Raw genomic sequence first — 17,141 nt, forward strand, 5'->3', positions numbered from 1 at the left:
CATATAAATATTTTAAAATAATGCCAAAGTTGCAGGTTTGATCCCTGTATGTGACAGCTGCATATTCCAGCATTGCAGGGGGTTGGACTAAATGATCCTCAGGGTCCTTGACTTTGTGTCTGCTATGCTGCCCAAGTTGAAATACTGTCCTGTGCTGTAATTGCCTAGATATGAAACAGCCATGAGGAATCCTAGTGTGTTCATTTGAAGAACACAATGGTTCACCTATATACTGTATGTTGTCAAATCTGGAAACCATTTACTCTTCAAGCGAACATTCCTGTGCGTGATTCTTTTGTTTGTGAGGTTTTTTGTGGTTAGGCAGGATTTAAACACACTCCCAAAGGAAGTTCTAGTGACCGAGAATGCTGGAAGCAGTTGAAAATTTCTGTGTGTGTTTTTAATTGCTGTGTTAACAGACAAACCTGCCTCTCCAACTAAGCACCAGGCTATGAAGCCCATCATCTTTCCCAATCATATCTGTATCCTGTTCTTAATCCAAGACTAGCTCCAAGCTAGTTTGCTACAGTTTCAGCAGCTGCTGAGGTTTTTGCTCCTGTGCTTCTTTAGTCTGGATGGTAACGGGGGAAAAACATTTTCGTTTGGCAGGCGCCACAACGATCCATGAAACCCTTAGGTACGATTGCAAAAGGCCTGCACTGGCCACGTTTCTATTTCAAAAGCAGCAACTGCCTAAGGAACATATTAGACCACAGGGGAAGGGTGGAGAGAGTGTGGGCGTGCTTGTGTCCCAGTTAACAATCCTCTGTGACGTCACCCGCCACCGTCATAAACCAATCGACCTCTCCGCTGAAAACCTACTCCCAAGCATGCTCGCAAAGAAGCAAGTCCCACATTCATTAGGGCTTGCTCTCCCGGAGAGCATGTTTGGGATCGGGCTCTTCCCCTTGGCGCGCTGAGTCATCCCTTCCGTAAAGCTCCCCAACAACATCGCCTTTGAAGTTCAGCTTGGAACGCGCCGGGGCGCTGACGTCACGAGGGCGGGGGTGGGAGGGAGGTCCGCGGACACGCCTCTCTCGGTCCCGAGGAGGTCACGTGACGTGCTCTCGCGGGCCATGTCAGCTGATCTCTGCTGAGCTGTGCGGCCGCGGCGATGGAGTTTCTCCTGGGCAACCCTTTCAGCTCTCCCGTGGGGCAGCGCATCGGTAAGAACGCCGAACCTCGCCGCGGCCCTCCTTTTACCAACTCCGCAAATTCGCTTCTGTGGCGTTTGCGCGTATTTCCCTTCCCTCCCCCCTCCCGTCGAGGTTCTTACCTCAGGCGGGGGGGGTTACCTTTACGGTGAATAGGCGGGGTTCAGGGTACCTGGGCCAATGGGAAGACGGGATTATGTTGATCGGCAACGAGTGCTAGCCAATGGGGAGCGAGCTAGGAGGTGGGTTCTCGGGGCTGCCCTCCTAAACCAATCGGGGCTTGTGGTGAGGGGGGGGGGAGACGGGAGGAGTCTCGCGCACTAGATAAAAAGTTTTCTCATTTAAAGGGGCCGCGCCCCGCTCCGAGTGGGCGCCACGCCCCCTGGAGCCAAAGCCTCTTCGCTGCTCACCCCGGCCACCTTCCCAAAGCGAGGGGAGGGGGGGCAGGGGGCTGCCTGAGCACAATATGGAGAGGTTGTAAAGTACCTGGCTGAGGGGAAAGTCCCGCTGTCCTCCTCGGCTGCCAACCTCATGGCTCTGTGTAGAGGCGTGGAGGAAGCTGCTGGTGTCGCAACGGCATTTGTTGGCAGGCCACTTTAAACAGGTGCTGCTTTCTGGCCTTCTGTTTGCACCTCCGTGCAGCACTCCAGGCAAGCTGGTCTTTGACCTAGAGATCTCAAAAGCCAGTCCTAAAAGTTGCTAGTCACATATGGTTGTTCCGAGGAGAGACATAGAGAGAAGCGCCTTTCCTGTTGGCTTGATATTCTTTCCAGGGAACCACTAAATGTGTACATGCAGGGCCGGATTTAGGTTTGACGAGGTCCTAAACCACAGAGCCTAGGACTTGCCGATCAGAAGTCGGTGGTTCGAATCCCTGCGACGGGGTGAGCTCCCGTTACTCGGTCCCAGCTCCTGCCAACCTAGCTGTTCGAAAGCATGTCAAAGTGCAAGTAGATAAATAGGTACCGCTCTGGTGGCAAGGTAAACAGTGTTTCTGTGTGCTGCTCTGGTTTGCCAGAAGTGGCTTAGTCATGCTGGCCACATGATCTGGAAGCTGTACGCCGGCTCCCTCGGCCAATAAAGCGAGATGAGCGCCGCAACCCCAGAGTCGGCCACGACTGGACCTAATGGTCAGGGGTCCCTTTACCTTTTAAGCTACTGAAGGTGATGGTGCCCTTTATATGTCCAGTTGTCCTTTGTCAACAACAAATTGTCGCTGTTTTTTGTTGAATATATGCTGTATGGTAATTTATGAACCTACAAGGTATCTAAAGCCGTTTACACATAACAAAATATGTATTTTATCAAAGTAATACACAACACAAAACACTGTTGCTGAAAGAAGGTTTTATTTTATTTGTTTTTTATCTTAAAATGTACATCCAGGTTTTTTTCCTTTATATTTTTTGGAGGCTCCAAGAGAGTGAGGCTTTAAGCTATAGCTTGTTTAGCTTATACGTAAATCTGGCACTGTGTACATGGATAGGGGTAAGCACAGGTTGTGGCCCTTCATCTATGGGTTCATGTGCTGGGATGGCAGGAGCAGCACTGGGTAGCTGGCAGTGTTGCACTGTATATCGCGGGAAATTTAAACGGCAGTGAGACCCAACTGCCTGACACTTTGGGTTGTCTAGCCACAAAAAGAGAGCCAGTGGTGGATCCCGGTGGCGGGCCTGCTAGGATGTTTAGCAGATGACTATCGCTAATATTGGCTCTGAGTTGGAAGGCAGGGAAATTTTTATTTCTGAGGCAATCCAGTGGTATTTGTAGGAGGTGTGCTACAAGTGATTATAAAGCTGAGGGCAGATAAATCCCTCGGGATTCCTTGTAAACTCTACATAAACAGGAACACCACAGAGGCAGATTTAGGGGAGTATGATCAGTTTGGTTGCACTGTGCACAGAGCTTTGGGGTGCCACAATTTTGGCTGCCACTGCACCCTACACCAAAAAGTGGGGGGAGTGGAGTGGGATGCCTAATCCTGTATATTTTCTCCAGGTTTCATTAGTTAAGGATGCACTAAAGGCTGGCAGAAATTAAATGATCTGTTCTGTCATTCATATCCATCTTCTGACAATGCTATGTTCACTTAAAGCTTCCATAGTGCAGGGGAAAATTCTGGAGATTATCAGACCCACTGGTGAGTCAGGATCCAGTAGGTGGAGATTACTGTATTTTTTTAAAAAAAAAGTTAAGATGACAATATAGATATTACATGGTTAAAATCGTGCATTTTCTGTCCAGTGTAGACTTAATCCCTTTAAATGGTTATTGGTCATGGGTTTGTGACTGATTAATGAAGGATGATTCAGAAGATGAAACATGAGGAAGAGCTAGCATAAGATGACAGTTCTCTTCGTAGTTACTTATTTCATTCCCATGGCACAAACTGATTTGGCTGTACTGTACTGTACTGTACTGAGAATGTCCGTCTTCAGAAAATATATCCTAGTAACAATGTATAAGATACTGAATGAAGACTAAATCTATCCAATTAGGATCATCGTGAAGTAGTGCCTGATGGATCATTTGAGTAAAAGTGATTTGAAACTGAATGAAATGCTGCAATATTTCTTTCTAGGTAATATTTCTAAAATCACTATTTTATAGTTTGAAAACCAACTTAAAAGCTTTGCCCTCTTTCAAGGGAGGCACATGTATTGTTTACAACAACGTAATCAGCACTGAACCATATCACAGAGAATACCTAGGGTTAAAGTCCGATTTTAAAATCCATGTTTTACAACTGCAAAATTTGCAGCCAGTGCTGTGTGTTAACAATATATTGTTGCCCTTGATGTTCTACCCTGTCTTTAGAATAAATTCTTAATCTGATAGTTGCACTGAGAATTTTCACTGATGCATCCTTGCTGGCCCTTATTTTGAGAACAGCTAGTAAATGCTTCAGTTATAGAGCTTACCAGAGCCCCCTGAAATCTGAAATAACCCGACCAGCCTGTAAAACATAACACTTAAATGTTGTGTGACAAAATTGCCAGTCGCCACACCCTGGAGGCAAACTGACACCCTCCTGAACTGACTTTGAAGTAAGCCAGAGACGCTTGCACAAGCTGAAGCTTGGAGTGCTCCATTTGCTAACCTACAATTTGGCATGTTTGTTGTCAGTGAGATTTGTGCTCCTGTGTCTGCTGTCTGATACACCCTTCTCTGCGGAAGCCATGTTGCCCTGGGTTAGTTTTCAGAAGGTGTGGATGGTTCTAATTACAGCTCTTGAAGCAGAGCCCAGCATCCAGATCCTTCATGTGACCAATGAATAGCCTTTGTGTTTATGTAAATCTTCATCAAAGCGGTAAAATCCAGGATTTCCTCCCCCCCTTTTTTTAAAAAAAACATCACTAACTCAAAATCCATCCCATGGATTTATTACAAATAAGAAGCTGGAACTGATTAAGATTCCAGCTGTATGAAGTGTCCATCTAAAAAGGTGCTCTTTAAAATGCTCAGTTAGAGTGACAGAAGAGGTTTGTAGCACTGTCAGCATCCCTGTGGCCCACTTCTTTTGTAGATAGTCAGTGTTTGAGTGGGTGTGTAGCTCATTCTCTGTTTTTAAGGTCATTCCAGAGGTCCCATGTGGTAATGCTCCCTCCTTTCTTTTTTCATCTGATAATCCCACATTCACTCGGATGAAGGATGGGAGCAATGAGATGATACAATTTGAGTTGAACGTTGAAGGGTTTTGCATATAGGTATTTCAGGAGACTCCCTATCAAGCAGTTAAAAAAACTCTGAGCTAGATTGTCAGGTGTCAGAATTGGACCACCCACACTCACCCACAACCACTTCCACTTGAATGCCTGTGGTCTGTCAGAGGGATTGTTAATTGCTGGAAATGGCACTGACAGTTTCCATAAAACAGATGATAAGCTGAATTAGTAGTAATAAGAGCATGTTCTGTTTGGGTCTGGAAGAGAAGTGTGTTTGATAATGATTTTAATTTGTTTTCCTTTATAATCGGTTACTGAAAAATAATTTAACGTAATAATATACTTTATATTTTGTTGGGTTAATTTACTTGTCAACTATTTTATGATATTTTAAATTAATTTAAAGGGGTTTGTGGGGTGGTAGGTCTACATCTACAAGATGCCACCCTTTCTCTTATGCTAGGTAGGAGAAGAGGGACACGGGTAGCACTGTGGTCTAAACGACAGAGCCTAGGGTTTGCCGATCAGAAGGTTGGTGATTCGAATCCCCACAATGGGACAAGTTCCCGTTGTTCAGTCCCTGCTCTTGCCAACCTAGCAGTTTGAAAGCACGTCAAGTGTAAGTAGATAAATAGGTGGGAAGGTAAACGACGTTTCTGTGCGCTGCTCTGGTTCGCCAGAAGCGGCTTAGTCATGCTGGCCACATGACCCAGAAGCTGTCTGCGGACAAATGCTGGCTCCGTCGGCCAGTAAAGTGAGATGAGCGCCACAACCCCAGAGTTGTCCGTGACTGGACTTAATGGTCAGGGGTCCCTTTACCTTTACCTAGGTAGGAGAAGAACAGCCCCTTTCTCCCAAAGATCTCATGGAGGCCTTCCTTTACCCAAGCTGACAGCTGAGCCCTGTCCCTAGTTTGCATGTCCTAACACCTTCAGTGGCAAAGGTTCTATCCTGGCATCCATATACTTCTGGTATAGGTACGTAGGTATAGGTCCTAGGCCTATATCTTCGCAGACAGATGTCTGTTCTATCACATTTACTTCCTTTCAGAACTTAATAATCATAATAATAAATATTACAGGACACTTTGAAAAATTGGATTCAGTATGCTTCCCAGTTGTTAGCACAGCAACGCTTCCAACAATCCTATAAGCTATGCTAGTATTATATCAGTGTTGCAGGTATGCGGCTGAGTCTAAAATATGAGTCTATGGTCCCTAGTGAGAATATGGTTAAGCTCTTGGGCTGCAATAAACCTAGCAGTAAACCCCACTGAACTGAATACTAGCCACCCGCTGTAAAACTTTGCCTGTGTGTCTTCTGTGCTGACCAGCAAACACATGGAAAGTTCCGTGGAGTTTAACATGTGGACATTTACTTCCATTAAAATAAATGAAATACTGCAATATATCTGTATCTATCTATATCTATCTGTCCGACAATAGGTGTGCATAGCGAAAATGTGCAGCCTTAGTTCTGAAAGCAGTTTGGATTTTCTGTGTTTATTTTTTACTTAGGATATGCAGCATGTGCCCAGCCTTCCTTATATATTGTTGCTCCCATCGTCCTTGGATTTATTTGCTAATCTCACTCCTGTCTCACCATGTACTGGCTGGTGTTGGTCTCTGCACTGATTTCTGTGTGTACTTTACATGCGTCAAAATACAAGGAATTGTTTCAACTTCCAAAGCTGTTGCTGTTGGCCATAATAAAACTGGATTCTAAATTGGTGGATTAATAGTCATCTAGTTGTTTGGCTGAATTCTGCTCCTTTGGACTTTTCTTCTTATTAGTAAGCCTCTTTCCTGAGCAGCTAGAGGAGTATGTGCAGTTTGTTTGCATTCCTTTCTGGAAAGTAAATATTTTGGGACCTTGAATAGATCTCTTCACATTGGGGTAGAGGTTAGCAAAGTGAACCGTGGCAGAGGGAAATGTAATGAAGAGGAATATTAAAGTATCCCCCTTTTCAGCAGATCAATCAGTGAGTCTTTTTACACAGAGAGATATTCAAAAGTAGTATCCCCCACTTTAATAACCTAATGAAATTTGAGTATGGTATACTTTGAGAATAGAATTAAAATTATGTCATGTGTGTTTTGGGTTTTGTTTTGTTTTAAAAAGGTACTAAAATTGCTAGCTTCTGATACAGAGAATTTCAGTGTATCGTCAAGATCTGATGACTTTAACAGCTATATATTTTACCTATCATTTAAAGTCGTACCTTGGAAGGAATCCATTCTGGAAGTGTGTTCGACTTCGAAAACATTTGTAAACTAAAGCACGGCTTCTGATTGGCTGCAGGAATCTCTTGCAGCCAATCAGAAGCCATGGAAGCCCCGTCGGACATCCAGTTTCCAAAAATAGTTCACAAACCGGAACAGTCACTCAGTCCAGGTTTGCACTGTTCGGGAGCCAAAACGTTCGAGAACTAAGCTGTTTGAAAACCAAGGTATGACTGTACCATCCTTCAAGGACTCTTTCTGCCAAGCCTTTTCCGTACAGATTACTTCCAGCCCTCCTTATCTCATTGGCATCCTTGACTACTCCTTAGACAGCAGTGATAGGTCTGCCTCTGCATCTCTTTCATCAGAGCTTCAGAAATTTTCCTAGGAAAGCTTTTTCTGATATTTGAAATGTTGGAAGTTCTGCTTACCTTATACCTGTCAAAGGCAGAGGAGCACTTCCATGTACAATTGATGGCCATCCTAACCTGTACTTCTAAGTGCAATGCTTAGCTGTCCCACTACTCCACTGGCCACTGGTACATGCTACTCTGAATACTAGATAGAGTTGTTCTCTGTTTCCCTCTTTCCTTCAGCCTGTTATTTTGCAGACTTTCATGTGCCACTGCTACTAGGCTGGTATCCATTTTCTCTTTGTACGCTGTCCAGGCTTCTGCCTAGACTTACTGGGCCCACTTGCCACAAGGGGTTAAGGCTGAGCTGATTACAGGGTGGAGACGCTGGTAATAACAACTTGCTGTTCAACATTCTGCTGTGAGTAACACAGACTGAAAGAGACACCATCAGACGAAGACTGGGTTTGCCCTCATTGCATTCTGTTACCCATCCCACTCATTTGGATGCTAAGAAGTTAAACAGCTTCTCCATTTTTGTACGACCAGAGTTAAACCATGACATTTTGGTGTGGCTCTTCCCCATCCCACCCCCCCAGTAAAAATATAATGAAAATACTATGTAACAATTTGACTTGTAATGAGTATCCCAGATTTTGCTGTCTAAGGCGAGCAGCTATCCTCTCATGAGAAGGCTCCCATTGGACAAGATCCATAGGGAAATAAGAAGCTTGATTTTGCCTCCACCTCATACATTCACACGTATTTACTCCTGATTTGGCTTGATTTAAGGGGCCTCTTTGGGAGTCCTTAAGAATGTGAAAGAACTTACAGTGAGGGGGGGAAAGTATTTGATCCCCTGCTAAGTTTGCCCGTTTGCCCTCTGAGGAAGTAATGGCCAGTCCATAATTTTAATGGTAGGTTTATTGTAGATGTGAGAGACAGAATAACAACAGGAAAACCCCCAGAAACCCAGAAGACAAAAGTCACTGTAGATATTTCTGGTAGTTTACAAACAGGCTGCTGTGTTTCCCCCGTGTTGTTTGCCCTACTCTCTGGCCTTGCAGCATGGAGATTCTGCTCCTAGCTGCTGGCCATGATAGCTGTCTGTTGCTTCACTTCAGTGCCCCATTGCAATTCTCCTTGCAACACAAGAGAAGAACAAGGAAGTCACTGTCTTCCCTCCCGTGTCTTTGATGCTGTACTGCAAGGAGAATCCTTGCACTGCCAGAGGGCGAGTGGCCTGAAGCCAGCGGCATGAAGAGAAAGCTGGAATAGGGCTCAGGTGTTGGCTGGTTACAGTCAGAAGCTGTCGCTAGGTGGAGACCTGGGAACAGCAGTGGCTCAGGAGGCAGTTGTTTATAGGCTACTGTACCAGCATCTGGCGACATGAGGGATGGGGACCTGTTGCCTGTACCAGAAGGTGTTGTGATGCAAAGGTTTAGCAGCTGCTGGGTTTGCCACCATTCAGGTACAAGGCAGCTGAGTGGCTCGCGCTGGCCAGCACAAGCTACTGATGTCATGGTGACCTCACAGACTGCCAGTGCTTCTGACCATATGGAGGCTATTTCTAGGTCTGTTGTGGGAAAAGATTATTGGGCAGGGGGTGTATATTTGGAATCTTGCCTCTTCCTTTCTTCCATTCTCAGTTCTGCTGCAGCTGCCATTCATAAAGCCTGAGACTTTTAATCTCGTTACAATGAGCTGAAAAAAATGCTTTAAAAGATAATTTGTTAAAACCCCTTTTTCTTTTTGGTATAATAGATGTAAGTGTATTTAAAGACCAGAAATCTCTTGTTATGTATGCAACATCAGCACGAATGGCATGTGCTCAGAAGTGGAAAGGTGATACAGTACCAAAGGTTTCCTGCATTGCAGAGGGTTGGACTGGATGACCCTCATGGTCCCTTCCAACTATGATTCTGTACTTCAAAATCAGATCTAGGGATGATGTCTGTTTTCTTCCTCCTCCAGAGAAAGCTACTGATGGCTCCCTACAGAACGAAAACTGGGCCCTCAACATGGAGATCTGTGATATCATTAATGAGACAGAAGAAGGGTAAGGAAGCCAGCGCTGCTTACAAGACAAGTGGCCTTATCCACATGCTCACTGACAGACTTGCGTCAGTCTACTACGCTAATGTGTATGAGTGGAAAAAGTGTTCAGGGAAAAATCTCTTGAGTTGGCATTGTAAGTCATTAGTCTTAAAAGCCCAAGTCCCTTGACACCTTCAGAAGAGAATGCTGCCAGAGCAACAGTCTGCTTGAAGCCGCCTTTTGTACCACCAGCTGCCAGATATGCCATTAGCCCTTTCCCGTAATTTTTTCACATAGTATTAAACTCTGTCTTGCATTCTTTCCCTGGCATTTCCTTTTTTTGTTCTTTTCCTTTTCTCACAAGGACAGCTTACTGCTCGATCGGTTCCTTCTTTACTGTCCTCCTTTCCCTTCTCCGTTTCTCTCTCTCTCTCTTTTTTTCTCCGTCTCTGCCTTCTTTTCCCTCACTGGGAGTCTAATACTCTCCAGGCTGGTGACTACGGAGACAGGAAAAATCTCAGCTGGCCCATTCAGTGCAGTTCCAACTGAGGTTCTCTCAGGTATACGGATAGTACAGTAATAGCAGAGAGGGGCAAAGAAGTGTGAAGTTTCAAGTCCATCCAAATCCTTAATTTCCCCCTGCCAATCTTTTTTTTTCTCTCTCATGCACATACCCTGAACAACCCAGCTTTGAGGCATCCAGAAATCTGAGGAATGCCAAACCCATCCATGCTGAACACTATAAATAACTCTCAGTGGGCTTGCTGGCGACCTCAGGAAGGGCAAGAACAACATGCAATAGGAGTGGTGCCTCTCTGGAATGTAGCTCAGTGCTTACGTGGCTGCAGATATCTCTCCACATAGAAAATAAAGGAAGCCTTCTTGTTCTTTTCATTATTGCAACGTGGTATGGCTTCAGGCTGCATTGTCCTGTTTCTGTCAGCTGTATCTCCTCGCGCCTGCCTTGCAGCCCTTGTGTCTATTCCAACCCTAGGCCTTTGTCCCACCGTGAACTCAGCATGACTGCATCACACACACACAGAATTTTGTTTTTCATACAACACCATCATGGCTCATTGGGTCTGTTCTAGTAGGTTCCATATTTTACTTGGACATTGGGGGGAAATGGATTTGCATCCTAGCTTAGCTGTGGGCTTGGGACCTACCTGAGGCTACTCAGGAGCTCCCCATCTGAATTTGTTGTGAGAATAAAAGATTTGCATCTGATGGTGTGGTCTAATCCATGGGCGGTTGTTTGCCTTTATTTATTTGTTTTCAGAAGATGCAAGGCTCATTGGTGTAATTTTTGTTAGCAGGGTAAACATTGTGAAGCCCTTTTAATATGCAAAGTGTCATTGGTGATGTGAATAATAATAATAATAATAATAATAATAATAATAATAATTTGTTATTTATACCCCGCCCATCTGGCTGGGTTTCCCCAGCCACTCTGGGCAGTTCCCAACAGAATATTAAAAACAGAATAAAACATCAAACATTAAAAACTTCCCTAAACAGAGCTGCCTTCAGATGTCTTCTAAAAGTCAGATAGTTGTTTATTTCCTTGGCATCTGATGGGAGGGTGTTCCACAGGGCGGGCACCACTACCAAGAAGGCCCTCTGTCTGGTGAAAGCTAGTAATCCTATTCATGTGAAGGCTAGTAATCCTATTTATGGCTAACTCCAGGTTTGAGGGGACCCTCAGCAAGCTGCCATCTGCTGGTCCACCCTTTCCCCACATCTGTGAGTCCTCTGGCATCGCTACCAGGCAACAGCACAGCAACTGGGCTTCAATTACCACTCGGTAGCCCCCAACCATCATTAACTGCCCTCAAAATCCACTGCCTCCTAGCATGGTTACATTTGTCTTCTGCTTCTCGTTCTCTATACTACAATGAATCTCGTTCCACCTTCTCACCCCACCCCTGCCAAAAAAAACCACCCCACAGCACAGTAATGCAAAGATAATTAGCTTCTTGCCTTGTGTTGAAAAGTATGTTAGGTGTTGCTAAAGTTTTGGGTTTCATCCAGAAAGCTTGTAAAGTGTCAAGAAAGCAAGACATCCCGAAATAAATAACGGTGGTTTGGTTTGTATGTCTTGCTTCTGAATTCTTCATCTTCCGTAACATGGCAACAGATAGCATGTTCACTATTACTCCTGTAAAGCTACTGGTGGAATGGATCTCAAGCTTGCAGAATGAATGTGCTCTTTGAAACAGGATATTCTTCAGTAGGTGGGCTGTTTATGTTCTTCTCTGATTTTGCCCAACAGCTGTCCCTTACTGGCATGCTATATATGACTCTTTCATTTCATTCCAAAGGAGACAACAATATAGGACTTTACCTGGACATGTTTCATAAATAACACTTTTCCTTGCACATCTTTTTGTTACTTATTTTTTATTAAATTTATGTACCTGTCTGTAGCTTGCTCTTTGCATTCTTTGCAATTCTTGTTCCTGTTGATATCTGCATTTCTGCCTCTGATTCAAGCAAATACACTTTGGGGCTAAGATACTGACATTGTGGGAATGGCTAGCTTGGCAGACTCAATTGGCTGCTTGAATTGGGTTCTTAACAGTAGCGACTGAGGAACAAAACTGATGAAACCTTATGGCCTGGCAAATTCCAGCTGCATATTTTGTCTCTGTTCCAATGCTAGTTCTTTTGTAATCTTGTTTCTTCTGTTCTTAGCCCCAAAGATGCTTTCCGAGCCATAAAGAAAAGGATTGTAGGGAATAAGAACTTCCATGAGGTGATGCTGGCTTTGACAGTGAGTATGATGCTCCTTTCTCAATAAGCACAAGAACCCATCAGTTTCTTCCCACCCACCCCCCCACCCCAACCCAACAGTCTTCTGCATTTGCTTCTTGTCATCTATTGCAGGGGGAGTTATAGGGCAGGATGCCATTATAATCATTTGATTCCGTTTACTTCAGTAGCTAAATCAATGACAGAGATAGTCTGAAGGTATATCCAAAAAAAGGTATAACCTTTGAGTGGGGATGTTAAATCTTTGATTAAGTAGTGGGAAAGCACCAAAAGACTACAAAAATATGTTGTGCGTGTTTGATTTAGTCAAAAGCAAGTGGAAATACCCTGGGTACTAAAACATATCCTTATGCCTGCCTGCCATTTGGAACTGGAATTTCCAGTTGGGATTGCATGGGAAGGAGGACCGAAAACCCCTTTACTGACATCTTATTTGGTTCTACAGGTCCTTGAAACATGTGTCAAAAACTGTGGCCACCGCTTCCACACGCTGGTCGCTAGCCAGGATTTTGTAGAAGGTGTGCTGGTGCGAACCATTCTTCCCAAAAACAATCCTCCGGCCATTGTACACGACAAGGTGCTGACCCTCATACAGGTGAGTGCATGAGATGAGTTGCACAAGTGTGCACAGTTGCCTTCCTTCACGGGCAAATAACTCCCAGCAAATTAAACAGAAAGGGAGCAAAGGAAGTCAGTTCAAATGTAAGTATGGCAAGGTGCTACTTTGTGCATTAATCTCTCTAGCACTGTGTCTGCCCTTCAGGGGCTGCCTACCATGCTGCACGCAAACAGCGACACCAAATTAAAACGTGACCCCCACAATATATATAGTTATTTTGAGTCTGAACCTGGGCTGAGGCACACACCCAGGTTTTTTTTTCAGGTCTGGGTGTATTCCGTTTCTTAAAAAGTAAATAGTTACACTCTTTACAATCCAAATCCTCAGTCAAGAAAAGCTGAATTCTGCAACACACACACACACACACACACATAGATATATTCAATTTGCATAATATATCTCATTTGCATAATTTGTTCTTCAGCATATGCTGTTTTGCATAATGTATCCCGGTGTCGGAGGAAGGAAGGTAGGAGGAGGAAGAAGGCAGACAGGGCACTCAAGCCTGCTTTCAGCTAACAAACATATTATTCAGCCACTGCTGAGGTTTCAGCTGACATAGTAGACACATTTTTTAATACCTATATTTGAAGCCATAAGGCCTAGAAGCTAAATAAATAAACAAAGGAGAGATTTTCAGGAAACTTGAATCCTGCTCCCGATACCACATTATGCAATTTTTCTGTGCTCTTACAGATTCTTAGCAATAACACACCCTGCTCTTCTCCCCCATGAGAATTTAAGAAAGGGAAGACAGATTATGAGACTGTAAGGCGGTACCTGTTTTCTGTCTCTGCAGTCCTGGGCAGATGCATTCCGTAGTACACCAGACCTGACAGGAGTTGTGGCTGTTTATGAGGACCTGAGGAGGAAAGGCTTGGAGTTTCCCATGACTGATCTGGATATGCTCTCACCCATCCATACACCACAAAGGGTAAGGTTATCTTTCATTGTGAGGGTCTTTTTAAGCCCGTAGCTCCTGGAAGAGTATAATGCAGTCTTGCAAATAACCCCACAAAAGTTACTAGCCTGCAAGCATATTTACTAGTTTGCTAGGGACTGGCAGAAGAGAGGCAGAGAGCTCCATTCCTCTTGCACCAGCCTGCTGCAGTTCTGTTCAAGGGACAGAGGAGGGGGATTCCCTCTCACCTTTGGCAGCCCACTTAGTTTTCATGTTTGGGGGAGAGATGCAATGAGCTACTGCTCCCCCTTCTCCACCATCCAGTTCACAAGCCTGCATGGAATCCCAAGCACTCTCCTGCATGCTGTTGCTTCTTGTCTATGGCGACGAGGGAAGGGCTTGAACACAAAGCTGGTCTAATGTGAAGAGTGAAGAACCAGAGGGAAAGGCATTTGCAAAGGGGGAATAAACTGAGAGTCCAGATTCTGTGTTCGAGATAAAGAGTAAAAATTACAAATGTTCCCAGCATTTTCAGCAATAATGTATGCACTGCTGTTGCTTTCAGATATAATGCTGATAGGTTTCTTCGCTATTTTATAAGATATAGCAACATTTGGATTATTGGAAACATTTGTATTTGTCTGAAGTAGTTTCCTACTTCACAATGGTGAAGAAAAGCTGGCCTGAAAGGTTTGACCCTAGTATATTTTCAGCCGTTTCTCCAGTAGTACAAGACCCAATTCAGTCTCTTCAGTTTTAAAAAGCAAGCAGTACATTGAAGCTTACTAGAGTCCTCACTGCACATATGGAAACAAAAACCTAGTTTCTGTCAGCTCATTGGGACCTGTGGCTGGGGTGCATTTCATTGAGGGCAGTCTGTTTTGGAATCCAAAGAGGAGGATTAATGGTCAGCCCAGAGAATGTAAGGAGGTTGGCGGGCTTCATGTCCAGCTCATTACTGGAGAGCCAGTGTGGCGTAATGGTTAGAGTGTTGGACTAGGACCTGGGAGAGCAGGGTTTGAATCCCACTCAGCCCTGAAGCTCACTGGGTGACCTTGGGCCAGTCACCATCTTTTGGCCTAACCCACCTCACAGGGTTGTTGTATGAATGAAATGGGGAGGAGAACCATGTACACTCCCTTGAGCTCCTTGGAAGATAAAGGTGGCATATAAATGTAATTAATAAACAAATTACTCAGGGGAACACCAAAGAGAGCAGAAAACACCGTAGAACATTGCTGGGTGAATTAATAAAGTAGGAGGGGGAAAATATCCTTTGCCTTTTTTCAGCTGTTACTGAACCACTTTCTCTTTTATTTTACGGATTCCTCTCTAGACTGTATATACCTCAGGCTCCCCTACCGGAGTGAATTCACCAGCAGCAGACTCCCCTCAAGCGATAGAGTCTATTCTGCATCCTGTGTCTCTCCCTGTCTCTCCAGGGGCCGCCACGGATGCCCCCATCACACCGACACCAGAGCAGGTAGGTTCAACTTCAGCGTAGTAGAGATGGGAAGGCCTGGGGGGGGGGCGGAGAAACGGGGGGGAACCTGTTTTTTCCCAAAGCTGTTTTTTTTCAGGAAAATTGAAAAAAACACAGTTTGATATAGTTTGAATATTTCACACACTTTTCCAATTTTTCCAGGGTTTTTCTAGGCCTTTCCATCTCTACAGTGTAGTGATATTACTGCAATACATCCAGCTTGGGGGGTCGCCCCCCCCCCCCCGTGTTCCACAAGTCATTCGATTCCTCATATGGAGAAAGGACTGTTTCATTAAAAGGAACCCTGGTTCTTCCATGGTTGCAAGTTCCACAGTTACAACAGTAATGAAAATGTGCCTGAAGGAGCAATGTCAGAGGTCTCATTTGTTTAGCAAGGGTATGGCCAGGTCCTAATACACACACACACACACACACACACACACACACGTATGTATACACAGATCTACATCACAGGCAGCAGGGTGGGGGAAAGCCTGTCTTTGGAGAGTTCAGATCGTACTGGGCTAGGTCAATCAATAGTCTGATAGTACAAGGTAATTTCCTGCGTCCTTCTCTAAGAGTGGAAAGTCCAGCTGGACTTAATGGGTGTATTTGTGCTTTCAGATTGGGAAACTACGCAGCGAGTTGGAAGTGGTGAATGGGAACGTGAAAGTGATGTCTGAGATGCTCACGGAGCTTGTGCCAGGACAAGCTGAAACCTCCGACCTTGACCTGCTCCAGGTAGGAAGCGGCTGCAGCACAAGTTTGCCTCTGCTGCTGCTGTAAGGACTTAATTTGGTTCAGGCCAGCAAGTGCTGAGGTGGGCTTAGCTTATGCCGACAAAAATAACCCATCATGCCAGTGACTCGAGCAGTAGGAACGGATTTTTAGCCCGGGCTGGTTACCAGCTGCCACTTGTTAACCTAGACTGTTTGGTTCAGTTTTCACAATGTACGTTCTCTTGCCATGGGTAGGAGCTGAACCGGACATGTAAAGCGATGCAGCAGCGCGTGCTGGAGCTGATCCCCCGCATCCTCAATGAACAGCTAACAGAGGAGCTGCTCATTGTCAATGACAACCTCAACAACATTTTCCTGCGCCACGAACGGTATTCCCATGCCCCTCCCCTGCTCGTTCCCCTGCCCACACCCCCTTGCAAGCAAAACAGCTTGTGTAAGCCTTCCACCTGAGCTCATCTGCTCACCTCTCTCTTTCTCTTAGGTTCGAACGGCTCCGATCTGGCCAGCCTGCTAAGGTGAATGAGTGTTCCCTCCTTTTAGTGCATTCTAACAAGGTTTTTAGTGATCTGTTGAAAGCCGCCCAGAGTGGCTGGGGTATAAATAAAAAAATACTATTATTATTATTATTATTATTATTCATGTTTCTTAGAAGGGTAAGATAGTAGCACATTAGAACCAAGGGGCACAGTCCTCAGTGTGGCGGATTCAGATATTTTGCCTTATTCTTGGTGGGACTGATTCCATTATTTCCAAATTTCTCAGACTTTTTTGGGTGATGAATGGTGTTTTAGATTTCATCAGTAATTCAAAACTTGTGGCCTCCTGAAGCAGAACCACGCTGGGGAGGCCCGGCCAGATGGGTGGGGTATATGTAATAAATTAATAATAGTAGTAGTTAGAATAGTTTCAAAATAGCAAAGCAAACTTTCTGTCTCTTTTAAGCAGCTAAACAATGCAGAAAATGCAAGCAATTTGATTGATGTGGGACCTAATGCAGTAGAAAAAAAACCAGAAGCCGCCTCCACGCTCTCATCTCAGCTTGCAGAAATGAGTGAGTAACTTACTTGTGTCCCTTCTGCTGTGTGGTTTCCTTGTTTGCCCCCTACCCCAGCCCCATGATTCTGAGAGCCACTAGCTCACCTGTCTTCTAGCTTCTGTATCTTTTCTTCTTTATGTTCCCTCAGTCCTTGCTTTA

At 44.7% G+C, this 17,141-nt stretch overlaps 1 protein-coding gene across 4 annotated transcripts in view; it reads left to right on the forward strand.

Annotated features, from left to right (window-relative positions):
* The first annotated feature begins 1,006 nt into the window (after positions 1 to 1,006).
* TOM1 (target of myb1 membrane trafficking protein) overlaps positions 1,007 to 17,141 on the forward strand; it is a 30,188-nt gene continuing 14,053 nt past the window's right edge. For 2 of the 4 annotated variants that reach the window (XM_080971737.1, XM_080971739.1), the window contains exons 1-10: positions 1,007 to 1,166; positions 9,369 to 9,453; positions 12,126 to 12,204; positions 12,649 to 12,798; positions 13,622 to 13,756; positions 15,060 to 15,206; positions 15,831 to 15,947; positions 16,181 to 16,314; positions 16,428 to 16,461; positions 16,889 to 16,997. In XM_080971737.1, coding sequence (XP_080827863.1) covers positions 1,115 to 1,166; positions 9,369 to 9,453; positions 12,126 to 12,204; positions 12,649 to 12,798; positions 13,622 to 13,756; positions 15,060 to 15,206; positions 15,831 to 15,947; positions 16,181 to 16,314; positions 16,428 to 16,461; positions 16,889 to 16,997 — 1,042 coding nt within the window. In that variant the 5' untranslated portion in view covers positions 1,007 to 1,114. Of the gene's footprint in view, positions 1,167 to 1,590; positions 1,759 to 9,368; positions 9,454 to 12,125; positions 12,205 to 12,648; positions 12,799 to 13,621; positions 13,757 to 15,059; positions 15,207 to 15,830; positions 15,948 to 16,180; positions 16,315 to 16,427; positions 16,462 to 16,888; positions 16,998 to 17,141 lie in introns of those variants that run through there. The other 2 variants (XM_080971738.1, XM_080971740.1) reach the window with 2 other exon arrangements.

This window comes from Podarcis pityusensis, assembly GCF_964106645.2.
Source record: "Podarcis pityusensis genome assembly, chromosome: 10".
NCBI lineage: Eukaryota > Metazoa > Chordata > Lepidosauria > Squamata > Lacertidae > Podarcis > Podarcis pityusensis.